Raw genomic sequence first — 19349 nt, forward strand, 5'->3', positions numbered from 1 at the left:
GACTGGAAACGTCAACTACTGCATTCATTGGACAAAATCAGAGATCATTCGACAATATGTTTCAAGTTTCATATACTCGAGAGATGGTGAGACCCGATTAGGTGGACAAATCTATATAGATGGAAAAAGGGAAGATCTGATCTGGAACTCTGATCCTCTTCCTTCACTGCCATTCCAGGTTTCTGTTTCTTGCTTCAAATTTTAAGACTTCTTCCCCAAAGTTGCTTGTACTAATTTGGCACTGAATGGACATTATTTGATGTGCCCATGTTCTCTTAACTGTACAGATGTAATATACTGTTTTTTTTTTTTTTTTTTTTTTTTTTTTTATTTTTTTTTTTCCTTCCTGATTTTTGAATTATTTTGATGAATACTACTTCTCTCCAAAATATCTAGATGTATGGTGTAAAGAGTTTGCTGGCTTTTTCAAGGTACAGATTTTGCTGTTTGTGCAACAGTAGTTGCACAAACATGTTTAGATTGATTGCCTTTTTTAATGTGCATTTTATTTAGAAGTTTAAGCAATCAGATAATGCCAAATGTATATCATTTAAATATTATCTTCAATGTTGTCCCCACATGTGTAGGTGGGGTTTAATTTTTCCCATGAAAGCCTCACATATGCACATTTTTAATAAATAGGTAGCGGAGACACTCGAATTCAGGACCTTTGATTGCTCTAGTAACATGTCAAAACATTTGACCGAATATTTTATATTTTTAGATCAAGTTGTTCAACATATATATTTGTGCATATGATATTTTATTCATTTAGAGGCATTAACACAATATCTGAAAAGCTTGGGATATACCGAACTCTTTATTTACTACTAGTTTTGACTGTCGGTTTCACTTTCTGAAGGCATTATTTGGGAATCTTCAACAATTTGCAGCTGTAGCTGGAGATATTTTACTACGAAGAGAGAAAAAACAGAAGGTTTTACTTGCCAGGCTAACCGAAACAATGGTGATGTGGTTGTTTGATAAGCAGGAATTATGGGGTGTTTTAGAGCATGATTCTTCTCCTCTTCGGCCAGGAAGGGTCCATAACTTCTATTCAAGCATTTTATGTACATGCACACGATTTGATCTCTCCCTCTGTGGTTACCATATTTCTTTTTTCTTTTTTAATCTCACTCCTCCCATTCACCCGTGCGACACACAGAGAAGTTCACGATGGAGACTTGATCATTTGGAGCAGTTTGTGAAGTTTTTTTACGATGAGGTGGGGACTTGATCTCCCACCTTCAAACTAAAGATGGGACCTTGATCCGAGAACCAAAACCCAGATTCAGATAACTAGTTTATGTCCTCCTAAAGAAGTTTATAAGTACTCATTGGTTCTTTAGAATGTTGCTTGAAGTGCTTGTTAATTTAGAAGCACCCCCTAGAAGTTAAGCCACTAACAGTATCATCTTTGGCATTTTATGCATCTAAGATTCTGTATAAGCTCCATTTTTTGGGAAACAAATTTTGTAATATTATTTTTTTGAAGAATGTGTAGTTAAAAACGTAGGGAAAAGTTTTGGGTTTACTTGTAAAATTATTCTCTTGAGAGAATGTGTTGTCGAATATGAGTTTGAGGGAAAATGAGTTTTTTGAGAATGGGCTCAAACAAGGGCTAAGTAGGACCCAAAAAAATTTGTCATTTACGCAGCAAGTCTATCCTCCTTGTTCTCACTTACACAATGAGTGGACTTCACAATTGCAGTTAATACTTGATGTGCACTTCACTGTTGAGTTTGCACGTTTTGCTAGTTATCCTTCTAGGCATGTGCATAAGATAACATCAGACATAATTGCCCGTGCAATCAAAGAATTTTCTACAAGAGGAATAGATCCACAGAGGTATCTTCGGTTCATCTACATAACTATATATCAACACCCTTCTGCTGTTTTTCTATCCTGCAATCAACACTTTCTTTCTTGATAGCACCCTTGAGAATGAATGGTTTGTAGAAACTGTGAAGGGTGCCATAAACAAGTTGTCGCCGAAGCTTGCTCCAATGATCGTCAAAACGGTGTTTTCTGGGCTCAGATCAACGTTACCTTTCTCTACCTATCACTAATCCAACCAGCTCCAATCCACAACTAATATATTCACCTCAATTGCTTCTCAATTTCATCCACAAAAGACAAGGTAACGGTGATGATTTGTGTAACGCCCCGACCCGTAAGGACCGGAACATCGCTAGATTAATTGTTCTTTTAGCCGTAAACTTAAAAAAATAGCAAAACTTTTAGAAGAAATTATAAAAAAATATAATTTAAGAATTCTTTTTTTTTTGAAAGGACAATAAATGACAACATAACTCAATACAAAAAAAAAAAAAAAAAACTAATTCCTAATGTCTCCAGGTGACATCCATGCATAAATATATTTTTTGTTGCATGAAATTCTAGACAAGAATTTAAAAATAAATGTTGTTGTTTGGCTTTCCATTTTTGCGTAGTAAGTTTTAAAGTAAACTTGTTTACATAGTAATCTAAGTCAAAACTTCACAAAACTTTAAGAGAAAGTAGGAAACTTCTCATAATATAACATATCCAAAACTCAGCTTTCGTCGGCGACATATGAGATATTAAAATATTTTTCAAAACCTCGCAGCGACTCGATTTGGGAAGTAACCCAGCGCAGCATACTTAAGGTGGTATATAAAATTCCATAGCTATTGGATTGACATGATTTTGAGTTTATTCAATAGCTAATCCATGAAGCTATTAAATTCCACTGGTTTTGTCCAAAAAAAATCCCAAGTAACAATTGAGTTACGAATTTTTAAGTTCAATGGCAGAAACTGGAATTTTCGAAAAACAGCAACACTATGTTTACTTAAAGTGACATATGAAATTTTACCGATATCGGATTGACATGATTCTAAGTTTATTCAGTAGCTAACTTATGAGGCTATCAAACACCATTAGCTTTGTTCAAAAATTTGAAGTAACAAATTAATTATGAATTTTTAAAATCTTAGCAGAAACTGAAATTCCTAAAAAAAAGGTAATATTAACTAGTTGACATTTTTTTTTACGACAGTGTTTCGTAAGTAAATTCTAGATCAATCAGCACAAGGAAAGTATGATTTTTCCCCAGGAGTGCCAAGGCATTAATAGTTCATGTACTAGGAATGCTTTTTAACAATGACGCTTTTTATGGAACAGCGATTCGAAACGTTCGGAATGAAGCTGTCAATCATAAACCAGAAGATTGCCCGTTCCCGCCATGAAGAACTTTTCCATGTCAAATTGCATCTTCAACAACCATTATCTGCGCCCCCAAAAAAATCAATCTGTAAGAAGGGATTTAACCCATGAGTTTGAAACTTAATAAATATTATCGGTGCATTTCGTAATCAAATTAGAAAATTCGAACCATGAATTCATACCGTCGCACGTAGATGGATTTTCGGCAAAATCCAATATCTATAGCATTATCATAGCACGTAGAGCCGGAGAATGATCATTTAAATTATAGTAGTGCCGAAGCACTGTACCCGGAGGTACCATTTCATTCAACTTTTAACGAAAAATCAAATTTGAAAATGAAATAACACTTGCACCTCAACCTACCTTGAATTTTTTTGGATATCAAAGAACAAATGTGTAGAAAGCTTTTCTTCTTCTTCTCACCCTTATTATTCCCTTAACTTAAATTGACATAAAATATATATATTTTTTAGAGAAAATAAGATGAAATTCGGATTTAAAAAAGGATGTAGTGAAAAAGTGACATTCCACTTCTTGTAACCCTTCTTTTTAATGAAAAACTAAATGGGGGGAGTTGTATTATCATAAAATATGTTAAATTGGATATTTAACTAAGAATTTAAAGAGTTTTTAAGCCTAAAAAAATCATAAAAAAGTTTTATAAAAACATCTACATGGTGATTTGAACCTGGTTGCCTATATGAAATACCATGTAGATGACCATTGGGGCAACCCAATTATTCATTAATTCTTTGTAATCAAATTTACTTAAACTTAATTTCTTAAATTGTTGGGTTTTTAATTAATTTATGGCTTTGGCTTTCAAAATCTTAAATGGTTTGAGCTTCCACAACTCGTTTCTTGAATGAGATAGGCTCGTGGTGCTAGATCATCACAACATAATAGCCTAATTTCATTTTATTTCTTGGGCTTCTACAATTTGTAACCACAAAGGCTAGAGAAAAAAACAATGAAAGAAGACAAGAGATGAAGGCTAAAACACAAAGTTCATTCACCAGTTTTTTGGACACTAAGAAGCCGATTTTCGCACCACAAAGGCAACCACTTTTCTCTCCATAAAGGCCACATTTCCCTTCATTTTCTCACAAATCATGCTACAAAATAGCTAGGGTTAGAGCCATATAAATAAAGTTAGGTTAGGCTTTTAATTAGACCAATAACAAAGCTAAACGGGCTAAGACTCAAAGCCATCTAAATGGGTTGGGTAGAGCATATTTGGACTTGGTTGTTGGTACTTATTTCATTCATCGACCTATGCCTATGAAATATATATTCCACGTTAACATCAAAGCCCCAAATTTATTGGGTTTTGATTTATTGGGTACCAAAACCTAACAAATCTTCACATTGATGTCCAATAAACAGGCAAACAATTAAAAAACACAGTTAGTACTTACATAATTAAGATAACCAATAAAATTGGAGTCACAAACCTTACCTTGTATTCGGACTTGAAACATATGCCGTACCTACTCCATGTACTCACCAAGGCTAGGGTCAAGAACACCCAAATAGAAGCAAATATTAACAGTAATCAACAACAAGTAATAATGCAATGAAAATATAATATAGGATAATACAGAGATCTTTTAAAAACCCCATGTTCGCAAAGAACAATAGATTAACACCCAGTTAATCAAACAAATGGTCAACGCATAAGTAACAAATGCATAAATAACCCTGCAAAAAGATCTCACCACATTTATCTTATCCCATTCTGTGTTGCTTACACCTCGAGAACACATACATCCTCTCATCGCTCACCATGCCGATTAGACTGATTACTCAATCCATGTCTAATTGGTAAGCCACAAGAGATCCTAAATCCAAGGGATAATCCTCGATCATCATATCACTTCTCCCAACCTACGTGATTAATAGGTCTCCAAGTAACTAAGTGATAGAAGTGCATTTCTCACATTCAACATCCTCGATACAAACCATTACTGTATCCCTAGGCATCTATACTCCACCTCACCAATAGACACACAACTTACCGCTTATGCAACCCAACCCACTGTGCATGCAAACAATTACACCAAGTAATCAGATTGTCTCCAATTCATGCAAAGGTACATAACAAACACATTGAACTGCAATATACAAACATGCAACAGAATTAAGCAATCACACATGTACAGAAAGGATTACACACATGCACATGCAATAATTATGTTTAATCTCAATAAATCTCACCCGGGTCATGACTCGACCCAAAAGCCACATTCGCCTCACATCTCTCCTTATCTTTCCTTTTATTAACATTCTTAGGACAATCTATCTCACCATATCCAAATTTACCACAGTTAAAACATATTTTATTGTTCACACATATTTTATTGTTCACACTTGCCTTAAACCTACATAAGCTAACAATACCAAATAATGACCATAGGTAAAGTAAAGATATAATTCACACAGAATAGTTAGACAAATTTTTCTAAGGTCACATGCAATTTTAACGGTGTAGAAAAATTGTAACAAATTCACAAAGAAGGCAAATAATTAATAGATAATTCCTAGATCTAATACCAGGCAATGGTTACCCCCTTCAAGGTAACCCTAAATCTAATATCATCCCACACGATGACTTCTAATATGAAAAATAAATAATTAACCTACACAATAGTTTAAATGTGATAATAGAAGGCAAAAAGTAAGATATCGAGAGGACCACGTCTGAAGATCAAGAAACACGAATTTATCATTTTAGGACCACCACTATTCTTTCTAAAGTCTCCAGCAATCGCAGGAACCAATCAACCACAACCGAATCCCGAACGTGCGAAGAATAGAATCGTCCAAACTTCACTGTAAAAATCTAAAATAACAACACCAAAATGTCAGAAATGATGTTAAGAACAAATTGCTTGAAGACACCTCCTAGGGATTCATCTCCACACGTGCTCACACGCCACCAACCTTCTCTATGCATGTGCTTTACGCACTACCACACGCACCACCGAAGAATCTCATGCGCTAGTCACCTTGGTGCTCCTCCACCTGCACATCATGCCGGTGGTCTCAATTTCACCAAACGCTTTCTGGATTGGCCGAAAATCATGAAATAGAGGTTGTTTTTGGGTAGTTTTCTGTCCACCACCTTGAAGTTCTGATACTAATTGTCATGGAAGCTTGTTCCAAGGATCGTCAAAACGGTATTTTTCGAGCTCAATTCAACGTTACCTTTCTCTACCAACCACCAATCCAACTGGTTCCAATCCATAACTAATATATTCACCTCGGGTGCTTCTCAATCTCTCCCACAAAGGATAAGATAACGGTGATGATTTGTAGTCACAAAAGCAAGGGAGAAGATAAGAAATGAAGGCCAAAACACAAAGTTCATTCACCGATTTTTTGGACACTAAGAAGCCGGTTTTTGCACCACAAATGTAGCCACTTTTCTCTCCACAAAGGCCACATTTTTCCCTTCTATTTTTCTCACAATCATGCTACAAAATGGCTAGGGTTAGAGCCATATAAATAGAGTTAGGTTAGGCTTTTAATTGGACCAACAACAAAGTTAAACAAGCCAAGATTCAAAGTCATCCAAGAGGGATATAAATGGGTCGGGTAAAGCCTTTGGACTTGATTGTTGGTACTTATTTTATTCATCGGTCTATACCTATGAAATATATATTCCCACGTTAACATCATAACTTGGGATTTATTGGGTATCAAAACTCAATACAAGTTTCTGACTGTGGCATCTGGTTTAGATACATCGGAGATTGATGATGAACTCATCATTATAGATGATGAGGTCATCTCAGATTCAGATGTATCCCCTTCTTCCCTGCCATCAGCAGATACAGATGAGACTTTTGCCTCTGAACGAATGGAAGAACTAGATAGTCCTGTGTACATTGGTTCAGAGAGTTGAGACAGTAATAAATTGAGGTTAGGCGCTTAATCATGGATTGCTGATGTACATTATCTCATTGCCAATAGATCTGGCTACTTGGATTTCATGATAATGAACAATTATCAGTGTTATAGATTCATACATTAATGATATTCTGTAGCATTCACTGTTTTATGTGGCATTCTACATTAACATTGTAGTAGTAGACGGCCTCGAAACGTTCATTTAGATACCATTTGCTTATCTCTTGCTTCATTGCGTTCCATGACTATCTATAGTGATAGTCATCGGGATGGCATTCATCAAGTGGATCATTTGTCCCTTACCACAGTAGCTGGCCTGGAAGGCAGTAACCGGCTTCGGTGAAAACTAAAATTAGTCACAATCAACAACACGAAAGGAATAATACACTAGCAATTACCACCTCTCTTCTTATTACCAAAAAGAATAGGACAAAAAATAAATAAAAGCTATTTAATTTGTGGGTTTAATGCATTATAATAAATTTATTGAAGAGTACGAACAAAGTCTTACTTTGGGTACACACGGTGTAGATGATGAGCTTATAAGGATAGATCTACTTCAACTAATATGTTAACCTTTTTGTGGAACGTCTTTTCTTTGCAAGTAATACGAGAGCCTAGACTCTTCAATTGCACATACGAAGGTGGTAAGCTCTAAGTTTGATCTTGCAATTTGTGGTTGGTTCTCGAGGCATAACTAGGTTAACCTTTTTTTCCTTCTTTTTGTTTCCTTAGAAGTGGCTTCTAGAACCAAATAATACAAGTATAAGAATAGCTTGAAGCGACTCTCTAAATACAAAACACTATTTATTTTAAAGAGTTAATTTTTAAAAGTAAGCTCTATGAGACTCTGTTTTAACTTTTTAAAATAAAAAAGTGGGTTCAAATTTATTCTCTATTCTTAATGTACGAATGAATGCATTTAAGAAGTCGCATATTTTAATATTCTACTATTTAAACTATACAAAACACATTTAAATTTATTGGTCAATGACATAAAAAATTATGTATTTCTTGAAAAAATGTAAAATGAAAAGCCAAAATAGAGAACATTGGTGGAATGCACAAAATTTTTTACTCTCTAAACTTTTAGATGCTTTCTATAATAGCTCTCGAAGATAAAGAGCAATATAGGTGGCTGCCAAACACTCAAGAATACTTGAGAGAGAGAGAGAGAGAGAGAGAGAGAGAGAGAGAGAGAGAGAGAGTTGTGGGAATATGAACTTTTTTTATTTTTATTTTTTGTGTGAATATTTGAGCTGCACACCCTTCGGTAATATTGACGCAGCAATCTTTCTTTTCCTATAGTCAAAATCACTTGCTTGAATAAAATCAATTTTTTTGGTAAATTATGATGAAAATTGATAACATATGTGGTTAAAAAATTGGTTAAAATTGTAAATTCCATAAAATATGTTATTAAAATTAATTGTTAATTTTGACTTAAAATTTTTATCAACTTTTTAAGCTACACCATATAGGGCCATAGTCTTCAAATTCATCTGATTAATTAATTTTTTTGAAGAGACAAAAAATAAAATAAGATAAAATAAAAATAAAAATAAATAAATAAATACACAACCCTTCATAATCATCTCCTTTCTAATATCGTTGAGCTATTAATCAATGCTTTCTTGTAGCCGGACTGATTAACTTTTCACCGGAAATTATGTATGAAGACCTATTTGTTGTGATGCTGAAAAATCCTGCATATGGATTTGAAGTTCCTGTGAATATTAACCTCACTTTACCCGATGGAAGCACACAAGAAAACATAGTAAATTTAAGGTAAAGCCAAGAAGACAGATAGAAATCCCAGCAGAAGAACTGAAAATAAAGCTCATCAGAACGTAGGAGAAATAGAATTTTCGCTGTATGAGTTCAATGGTGGCGGCCAATTGTAGAGAGGGCTATTGGCAAAAGGTGGTCATCCTGCCAAAATCCTGAGATCTGTGAAGGGATAAATCCCACGGTGAATAAAGAAGAAAACATAAACTAACAAAGGACCTAAGCTAACTCTCTTTCTTAAGAAGGTTAACGTTTTAAGATAGAATTCCAGGTCTTAATAAGAACCACAACATTCAGACATTCTCAATGAACATGCTGCCACAATGGGACATGTGCTTTCATAAAAGTAATTCTTGTAGTAAGAATAATCATCCACTCGATCTTTGAGTTAATTCTTTTGAGATAAAGTGAGAGACCGACCACATGAATGAATGCTATGACATATATGTTATTACATTGATGCTTCATGAGGCCACCTGAAAGTTGAAAGCCAAGTTTGAATCTTGTACACAAATATTTGGCATGAGGTGTGTTGAAGATAAGTTATACTTTCAGATGAGGTGGTTCAATATTCTCAACCTTCAATTTTCATAACAAGTCTTCAAATATGATTTCTATCCAAGCCATGCACCATGAATACTCAATAATACAATTAAAAAGATTTAGAACCAGGTGAATTGGTAACATACAGAAAATTAAAAGTTTCAATTTTTATTTCAAAAAGTAATTTCAATCTTTTGGAAATACCCCATGTAAAATATTTATATACTTGTTATAGTGCAGAATAGATTCCTCACATCTGGCACTGCACCTCTTTTAGCAGTAGAAAACACAATAATACAATTAAAATTAAACGGCTAAATGAAAAGCCAGTCTCAAAGGATATACAAACAAATCATCCCATCCATCAATTTCAATCCTAATTAGACCACATACCTATGGCAACTGAGTTCAGAGATGGAAATTTATTTAGCACGGTGTTCCACAAACCAGCCTTTCTGTGTTGAGAATACTATTCTCCATCAGTTTCTATAGAAGGCCATCCTCTATCAGCTTGTGACTTCACAAATTCAGCCAAAAGTTTAATCTCATCTTCTTGTAATCGAGGTCCAAATGTGCATTGACCTCTAGGAGTGCAATTCTCACCAAAACCCTGCAGAAACAGGATGTTTTGTGTTCATCCTAGGTCCACACTACATATAAGCTTTTCATTATTAAAAAATAAGAAACTTACTGGCATTCTCCCCTTTCCGTAGTATGTTACTCGGTATATTTCCTCTTCTTTATCAACTCCATTTCTGCACCACAAAGAAACCATAGTGGTTGTCATTTTCTTTTTTGTGATCATGATAAGAATATAAATGTTAGAAAAATGGCCATAAAAATGATTATGGCAAATTTCAACATTGAATATGTAATTCACCTTTCTAGATCTTTCAAGAAGAGCGTCGCCCCCTGAAAGATGATTGAGTTAAAGACATGCAAAGTTCGATCTCAGATTTTAGATGACTGTGTGTAACCTAATAGCAGGTGAACTCACAGGCTGTATAATGTTTCCTCCACCGTCATGGCATCCAATGCAAGCCCGACGAAACAAGGTGGCTCCTTTTTGAGCATCCATTGTTTGGCCAAGTGATACTGCATCATTTGAGTTCAATAACCAATTTGGTCCCAAGGCAAGGGAGAAAGTGATGAGGACATCGGACGACGTTTACTTATTTTATTTAAGCTTTATTTATTTTCTTGGACTATTATTTAAATTTGGACTTGTATGAATTTGGACCCAAACTCGTTAGGGTTGCTTTACTATTTAAACATATTTTGCATTGTAATTTTTAGTTGATGATGAATTAGAATTGAAATATTGTTTGGCTTGCAGCCGTTTTCTCCCTCCCCTCTCTTCCCCTGGTTTCTTCTTCTCTTCTCCCTTCTCTCTGTTTCTCCTCCCCGTTCTTTCTTCTTTCTTTATTATTCATTCTACATCAAAGTGGTATCAGAGCCAAAACTTGATTAAATTTTTCACCCACAATCCAAAACTTTCTTCCTATCCTCTTCCCAAAAACTTGTGGAACAGCACAAACAAAAAAAATTGTTATGAGGCAGCAGTTTTCTTGTTCAATTTTTTTTCTAGTTGATTAGGCCAAAAAAAAAAAAAAATCACTGTTCACGGGGGTACTGTTCACACCCGGAATTTCAGTTTTTTTTTTTTTAGATTTTTCAGCAGTTTCAAAAAAATAATAATAATAAAAATTGTTACTGTTCACGGGTACTGTTCACACCCGAAATTTCTTTTTTTTTATTTTTTATTTTTTATTTATCGTTTTCTACAGTTCCCAAAAAAAAATAGAAAAAGGAAAAAAAAAGTGAAAAAAAAAAAGAAGAGAAGAAACGTCTTTTCTATTATTTACATGTACATCTTTTATTCTGGTTGATCTGGCTTGACTACTTCGACGAACGAAAGGGAAGTTCTTGCTTTTATTTATTGCTGGTTTATATTACTGTTTCATTTTGAAATTGCATCAATTAAATTTTTGTGCTGCTACTGATCTATTTTTATCTAAACTCACGTAATTGGATCCATTGACCTCGTTAAATCTCACTTTAACCTGCTTATTTTACGTGATTAGATTTTGACTAGTATTTAACCGTTGCTTTATTATTTTACATATACCAGCAGTACTAGCTTGTTGTATATAATTTTAGTCCCAAAATTTAAATTTAAAAAAAAAAGCTCAAATTTTCATTTTCCATTACTTGCACTTTTTGTTCGTTGATCTCTCTATTGTATGTCATTAAGTTGCTATTACAGTGCATGTAGTTACATATTGGTCATCTTGTCACTTCTAGCTCTAGTACCTTAAACATGAACCCCTCACAATTGGATGCACTCACCCGACAAATAGCGGCTATTCAAACTCAAATGACCGCTACTCTTGAAGAGAGTAAGTCCCTATCTATTAGTTTGAAAAATTTTAAACACATCCCTCATTCGATTGATGTTGATAATTCTAAGGTGTCCCATAATAGACAACATCGTCGATAAAGTAATCAAAAATACTTTCGACCCGATCGTAAGGATAAGGATAGGAATAGGGATCAAATTCGTAAGCAAGAACGAGATAATTTTGAAATTCTTACTCAATGGAATGCCCTTAAACAAGGAAATCAATTAGTGACTGAGTATATCGTACAATTTGAGGAATTTCGAACCAAATGTCATTTAATTGAGGATGAGAGCACGACTTTGAGTAGGTTTAGCCAAGGTCTGAGAAATGATCTTAAGCGCGAGCTTTTCCTTCGAGGTGTCACTACTCTTGATCACACTTACTCTTTAGCTCGAGATTATGAGTTGATTATTAATACTCCATATGAAAAGCGTGGTCATCGTCGCTCACCCATCTCATTAGCGTCGCCTCATCATAAGTCTATCATAAAACCGTCTCCGTCTAATGTTCCTCCTATTTGGAAAAATAATTGTAAAGGTCGTGATAGTCCAATATCTTCTTTTTCATGTAGAAAGCATATTGACAATCATCCTTCGGTGTCATTGGCTCCAATTCCTCCCGTTAAGTCTCTTCTAGGACCTTCCCCGTCTGATGTTCCTCCAATTTTGAAAAATAAGGGTAAAATTTTTGATAATCATCATTTGGCTTCATTGGCTCCACCTCCTCCCTTTAAATCCCTTCTAGGACCTCCCCCTTCTAATGGTTCTCCAATCTTGAAAAATCAAGGTAGAATTTCTGAAATTCCAAGGTCTTCTTCTCACTTGTTGTGCGTCAACTGTAAAGACTTTGGTCACATTTCTTCTAAATGTCCTAATCGAACCTTAGTCATGGAAGAACGAAAGAATGTAATAGAGGAGCCGTTAGAAGATCTAGTCTATGAACCTAAACTTGAAGATTTTGATGACTTGGATGATAGTGAGGATACTTCCTTAGGTGGAATCCAGACTCTTCTCGAGACTTTGGATACTATACCCCTTATCTCCGACAATTCTCGATCACATGTTATATGTCATACCCTTACCCAAGTTAAAGAGCTTGATGATGTCACCAGTCACCTTTGGAAAATGCAGTCGCCTGTGGTTAACACTAAGGCAAAATTATCCACCACTGACCAACCTCAAATTGATGGTCAAAACAAAAGTGCTAACCAAAATCCTGACAATTTATTACAGTCTCTAGTCTAGAAAAATCTTGGAAATTGGGACTTGATCCCTCCAACTGTTCAAATTACATATAACGATCCTGTGAACTGGTCTTTAGGTCTAAAACCCTTTGAAATTATTCTTGGTTGTGAATCTTTGAAACCTCTACACCTTATTCTCATGCACCCACATGCTTGTGTGTCTATGTTAGTTGAGGTAGTTGTATCACATTTTCATAGTTTGCATATTGAGATCAATAAACAATTTGAAGCAAGTAAAGCATTATATAAACCTCAAGTTGATTGGCATAAACAATACTTTGAATTTAATATTGGAGATTATGTTATATTGCAAGCGTGTAATGCTGGTCTTTTTGAAATTTCAAAGCATGTTGGTCAAAATGCCTATGTCAATGACCTTTTATCACATTATGACCACCACCCTATTTTATTTGTTACGGACTTCGATGCTTGCAACGGCTATTTTAGCCCCTCTGATGACCCGTTTCTACTCCCACATGAGAATTCCCACACTGAATCTTTTGCCATGTCTGCTTCAATCCCACCTATCACAGCACATAAAGATAAAATTGATGTAATTTTAGATGAACATGTTGTGTTAACCATTGATGGAGAGAATCGGTGCTTCTTTAATTGTTGAGTAGATCAACGTTCTTATTGTGCTCCACATTATGCGCAATCATGTGAAGATTTTGGAGCTGAGTTGCAGGAGTACTTGTTATTTGGAGTCCAATGTCGGTACTTGATTAAAATGAGGGATCGTCCGCCTTGGTCGGATCTATTCTTGAGGACAAGTTGCCATTTGCATTGTTATCAACCGTGGAGTTCAGATATTTGGTTCTTCAAAAAGATCGTCCCCCGTGGCTTGACTTGAAGCATTTGGAGTATCAGATTGACTGCAGCCTATACTATCTATCCACTCGACAGGGTCGAGTTTTCTCCCACCCCGGGAGAGTTGATGAGGACATCGGACGACGTTTACTTATTTTATTTAAGCTTTATTTATTTTCTTGGACTATTATTTAAATTTGGACTTGTATGGGTTTGGGCACAAGCCCGTTAGTGTTGCTTTACTATTTAAACATATTTTGCATTGTAATTTTTAGTTGATGATGAATTAGAATTGAAATATTGTTTGGCTTGCAGCCGTTTTCTTCCTCCCCTCTCTTCCCCTGGTTTCTTCTTCTCTTCTCCCTTCTCTCTGTTTCTCCTCCCCGTTCTTTCTTCTTTCTTTATTATTCATTCTACATCAGAAAGAGTTATCCCACCAACCATATAAAGATAAATTACGCTTTGTACTAGAACTTCTATGAATTGAGAACTTAAAATTTCTAATAGAGCTAGTTGATTGATAGACAACAGAATCGACATATCATTGGTTGGCCAATAAAAAGAGCACTGAATAGTTGAGACTTTTCCAGCTAAAATAATACAGAATATTCTATCAATTTTACCCAAGTAAAATGTCATATAGCATATGCAATATAACTAAGCTCTTCTTCCACTTACTAATAAGAGATTATATTCTACAGGTGAGTGAAAATGTAAAATATCATAGTTTAACAAATAAATGATCCTTCCTTTTACAGGTAGTTTGGATCTATCTTCATAAATTTGTTTTGGAAATTGGTAATCTTTGCGCCAAGGGATTTGAGGAAATGATAAATCTACTTGTACATAATTTTATGTACATGGGCGTGGGGCCCAACACCTTTATATACATAAAATTATGTACACCAAGCACAACCTGGGTAAACGTGCAAGGGATCTTGCAAATTTTTATACATCAGCTTTCCTCAGGATACTTGGCAGGTCTTCCTCAATAACTATGTTGAAAAGGCTGATCAAGTTATCCGCTTGATCGTTTCAATATATTATTCACAATCATGTCACTCAAAACACTTTTATACCTATCCTGTCTGCTGCACAGGATTGACGTTGAAACAAGTAAAAACCCGATTTACGAGCAACACGGGCTTCGTGGACTGAAAATACATCAAGGTTAAGGTGCAAGGGTGTGAGAGTCGAAGGTTCAAAATTCAAGACACACTTGTTCGGTTATCTGTGAATCATGTCTAGATTTTCCATCATTTCACTCAAAATGGTTGTGGAAAACACTAGTTCATTTTACAGGAAACTAGTTCTCTCGGATAATCAACAGTTCAAAGATAACTAGAGAATTGGATATCCTGGTCACTGAATTTGTACTTGAAAAGGACAGCTAAAGTCCTATAATTCAGTAACGCTTCTAAGAAACTAGCAGCTCAAACGCATGATCTTATAGCAATACAGTTATCAACACTCCATCAACTAGAATTCTTGGAAGTTTCATAAGAATTTCGTATTTGTAATTCCACTCTAAAGTTTAAAATTGCAATCTCAAGTTAAATTCCAGAACTGTAGCCTGGAAACCAATCCCCCCCCCCCCCCCTTTTTCCTAATAATTATTTTCAATTTCATTGTGTGTTTCAAGGTTGGAATTGATAAATGCCCTCGAAACATTGATGTTTGGGCTCAGTAAGATAGTGCATGGAGCTCAGAAATCAAGTTTGGAGCTCGTAATTCAATTCCCCCAATCAATTTTGTTCATGACAGTAAATTTCCCCCACGTACCTGGGGTGTTGCAGAGAGGAGATAATGCTACAATTGCAGCCATGAGTGGTGGCACCAAGCATTTCAGGAACTTCCTCTCTTCATTCTGCGTTTTGTCCACGGACTTATATCCTTCTCCGCTCCTATCCATCTTTTGCCAAAATAGCTACAAAATTACAAAAATTACTCAGGTTGCAGAATTCTATGAAGATTGAAAGATTAACCACGCAGAGACACGGAAGTAGTTGGGAGGAAGGATGAACCGGTGGCGACAGGGAGCAACTCTTAGCGCAACTTGGCGTCGCTGAGAGAAGCTGCATTTTCCTATCAGTTTCACAAAGGGGTGAAGAAATCGGTAATTGCCGAGTCGATAAATTTTGGGAGTCTGCCTAATGTTTCTTGGGACCAAAATTAGCAATTTACCCTAATCTTAATTAAGCTAACTGATTATCGAAGATATCAACTTTAATCTTTTAATCAATTTGTCGTCTTCTTCAGCAAAAGTTATCAACAATAATCTCAAATTTTCTGTCCGTATAATGCAAGTTAAACTTCAAGGAAGAGTATTGTTAATTATTAAAAAAAGTTAAAAAAAAAAAAAAAATCAAAATCAAAATCAAACTTCAAAGTGTAGCCAAAAAATTGCATAATAATTGATCTAGGGTTTGATTCTTGATATGAAGTGAGGAAATAGCAATGCATATGAATAGGGATGGAAAAAAGGGTAGTGCAGTTGCAGAAGCTAATCAACAAGAGGAACCAAGAACAGGCAGCGGCCCCACTATTCGATCCCGCTGGTGGCTGGTATGGCTTGGTCGATCCTCAATGCAGTTGATGACACCACCGACAAACGAGAGTAAGTTTGGTCTAGATCCTCGAGTCTTATTTAGACCTTGCCAGAAAAAGATTTCTTGTACATCACTATTTACATAATCTTTTACTGATTGATGAAATGTAAAAAAAGGTGGCTGATAAGATTTTAACCCAATAAAACTTTGCCATTTCATCCGTCGATAAACAATTTGCAAGTTATGATGTACATATAGCACAATCAAACCTTGCGAAAGGTCTATATTCGACGACTTTTTCCAAATTTTAGCTTTTATTATTGATCTTTCTATTTTTGTTTTCCTTGTAGAGTTATGTGTGATTAAGGGAGCTTCTAACCATCACAAATTCGATTTTCGAATCGAATATAGTTGATGCTGTTGATTTCAGTTTTAGTGTGTTGCTTGGTTTGTTGTGTTTTTGGATGCTTGTAGTAGCTATTTCCTCCAAACCAGAGTGTAACAGTACATTTGGACTCTTTTTAGATCTTGAATTCAACTCTAATATGCATTTACATAAAGACTGCTTTACAGAGCTTGATTTTCTGATAAATGTAAATGACTTGTTGAAATATGCTATATTTACTTCAGAAAATCAAAATTTGAAATTAGTTGGAATTGCTGGATATTTATCTGGAATAACAAAAACAAAATAAATCTGTTATATATTTGAATTTTTCTTACATACTTTTTGAGATTTTCTGTCGAAGTTTGTTACCATTTCTTGTGTAAATACATGAAAAAAGTTAATAAAGGAATTATCAGTTTCTCAGGCCATTTATATTTGTATTCACTTTCTGCCAAAGTAATATACAAATTGGTATTAGAGCCTAACTTCTTAAGGGACTTGTGAGGAGTGAATCAAATATGGCTAAAAAAATTACATGACAAAACCTCTAGTTTTCATCAATGAAAACTATCGCATTTGCGTTGTGAAAATGGAGGCATAAGCAAATAATATTTGGAATTTGGTAGACAGAAGAATTACCAGCACATGAAGATCCAATCACTGCACAAATTAGAAACCAAGGAGATGAAAAAACAAGGAGGTGCAAAGCCAAGACATGCATTCATTCAACAGTGTCAGATTCAATTTTTACAAAGATTATTGCTTATGAAACAGCTAAACAAGCGTGGGATCTTCTTAAAGAAGAATATCAAGGAAACGCTAAAACAAAGAAAATAAATTTAAGAAGGGAGTTCGAGATGCAGAAAATCAAGGAAACGGAAGAGATCAATGACTACACTGACAGATTGATGGTGGTAGTCAATAAAATCAGGTTTCTAGGAGAAAAGCTTCCTAACAGAAGAGTTGTGGAGAAATCTTGGCAACTTTTCTTGAACATTTTGAGGCCAAGATTTCATCACTTGAAGAGTCCAGGGATCTGTCAACAATCACCTTGGGAGCATTGATTAATGGGTTGCAAGCTCAGGAGCAAAGAAGAGCTTTTCAGATGAAAGATGATGATTAGAAACAAGAAAATAAGGATAAAAGGCAATGGAATAGAAATTAAAAGAGAGAAGGTAGAAATAATAACGGAGGCAGTAGAGGTAGGTATTCACCATGTCTGCATTGCAAAAAGACCTCACATCAACAAAAGTATTTTTAGTTTAGACTGTACATCGAGTGCAAATCATGGAAGAAGATGGGGCACGAAGAAAAAGTTTGTAAAAAAAAAAAAAATGCAAACGGGGAGGGGGGACAACCGGCTCAGTACAAATGATGCATCAACAATAGGATGAGCAACTACTTGCGGCTACCTACTTTATTAGAACTAGTCCCGATGGTGCTTGGCTTATTGATAATGGATACACCAACCACATGACAAATGATGCATTCATCTTTCAAGAACTGCACAAGTCATCAGAATCAAAGGTCAGGATACGCAACAGCGAACTGATCAAACAAAAAGGAAAAGAAACCGTTGCTATAACAGGTTTTACAAGTAAAAAAAAAAAAAAAAAAAAAAAACTAATTATTTTTCGTACTAGAAATAGATCAAAACTTGATTAGTGTTGGGCAGCTTCTCAAAAAGGGTTATTCAGTATTTTTAAAAGATAAAACATATGAAATTAATGACTTCAATTGTGCAGTTTTCATATCTATCAGCATGAAAAGCAAGAGTTTAAGCCTGGATTTGATGGAGAATGAATCCAGTGCATATTCTTGCTCAAAGGCAAGTATGGCATAGAAGAATAAGACATTTTCATAATTATATATTGAAATTCATGCAGAAAGAAGAAGTGATGAAAGGAATGACATTCATTGGAGAGCGATCTATATAAAATGAAGCCTCAATCTTTATTCTAGAGTAGAACATTATAGACTAAGAGATCGATAATATGGTAAGAAAAAAATAAATTCCAAGGTATGTGAAGCATGCCAGCTAGAGAAACAGGCTAGACAACCATTCCCAGTTAAACAGGCTTGGAGAGTAACTTAGAGACTACAGCTTATCCACACTGATGTATGTAGACCAATGAGGACAGAGTCACTTAATGGAAATAGGTATTTCATCTTGTTCATTGATGATTTTAACAGGATGTGTTGGGTGTATTTCATGAAGCAGAAATCAGAAGTTGCAGCAGTCTTTTGGAAATTCAAAGTTTGGATTGAGAACCAAAGTAGTTGCAAAATCAAGATAATAAGGTCTGACAAAGGAACTGAGTATAGAGCTAATATGTTTGCAACGGTTGTGAGGATGTAGGGTTTGAGCATCAATTTACTGTTAAATACTTCCCTTTGGCAAAATGGTGCAAGTAAAAAGAAATAAAGAACTATAATGGAGATGGCTAGGTGTTTTCTATTTAAGAAACATATGCCAAAGAAGTTTTGGGCGAAAGCAGTTAACA

The 19349-nt window shown here is 35.1% G+C and overlaps 1 protein-coding gene across 2 annotated transcripts; it reads right to left on the reverse strand.

Moving 5' to 3' along the window:
- Nucleotides 1-9710: 9710 nt before the first annotated feature.
- On the reverse strand, nucleotides 9711-16486 carry LOC111370419 (cytochrome c6, chloroplastic). Of its 2 annotated transcripts, none has more exons than XM_022992110.1 (6): nucleotides 16370-16486; nucleotides 15691-15835; nucleotides 10451-10548; nucleotides 10334-10365; nucleotides 10145-10208; nucleotides 9711-10063 (listed from the first exon to the last, which is right to left on the reverse strand). In XM_022992110.1, the coding sequence occupies exons 2-6, from the start codon at nucleotides 15818-15820 to the stop codon at nucleotides 9923-9925; spliced, it is 465 nt and encodes a 154-aa protein (XP_022847878.1). In that variant the 5' UTR covers nucleotides 15821-15835; nucleotides 16370-16486; the 3' UTR covers nucleotides 9711-9922. The 2 variants fall into 2 exon arrangements, with proteins under 2 accessions (XP_022847878.1, XP_022847877.1); XM_022992109.1 differs by lacking the exon at nucleotides 16370-16486 and adding an exon at nucleotides 15933-16292.
- Nucleotides 16487-19349: the final 2863 nt, after the last annotated feature.

This window comes from Olea europaea, chromosome 21, assembly GCF_002742605.1.
Source record: "Olea europaea var. sylvestris chromosome 21, O_europaea_v1, whole genome shotgun sequence".
Lineage (NCBI taxonomy): Eukaryota > Viridiplantae > Streptophyta > Magnoliopsida > Lamiales > Oleaceae > Olea > Olea europaea.

What these genes read in the sequence shown, in the direction of transcription:
- LOC111370419 (XM_022992109.1), bottom strand. Translation starts at nt 15,989, where the DNA reads ATGCAGCTTCTCTCAGCGACGCCAAGTTGCGCTAAGAGTTGCTCCCTG. An exon ending in TCCTCTCTGCAACACCCCAG is followed by an intron (nt 10,549 to 15,690) that starts GTACGTGGGGGA and finishes CAAATGATGCAG; the next exon opens with TATCACTTGGCCAAACAATG. An exon ending in ACGGAAAGGGGAGAATGCCA is followed by an intron (nt 10,064 to 10,144) that starts GTAAGTTTCTTA and finishes CTGTTTCTGCAG; the next exon opens with GGTTTTGGTGAGAATTGCAC.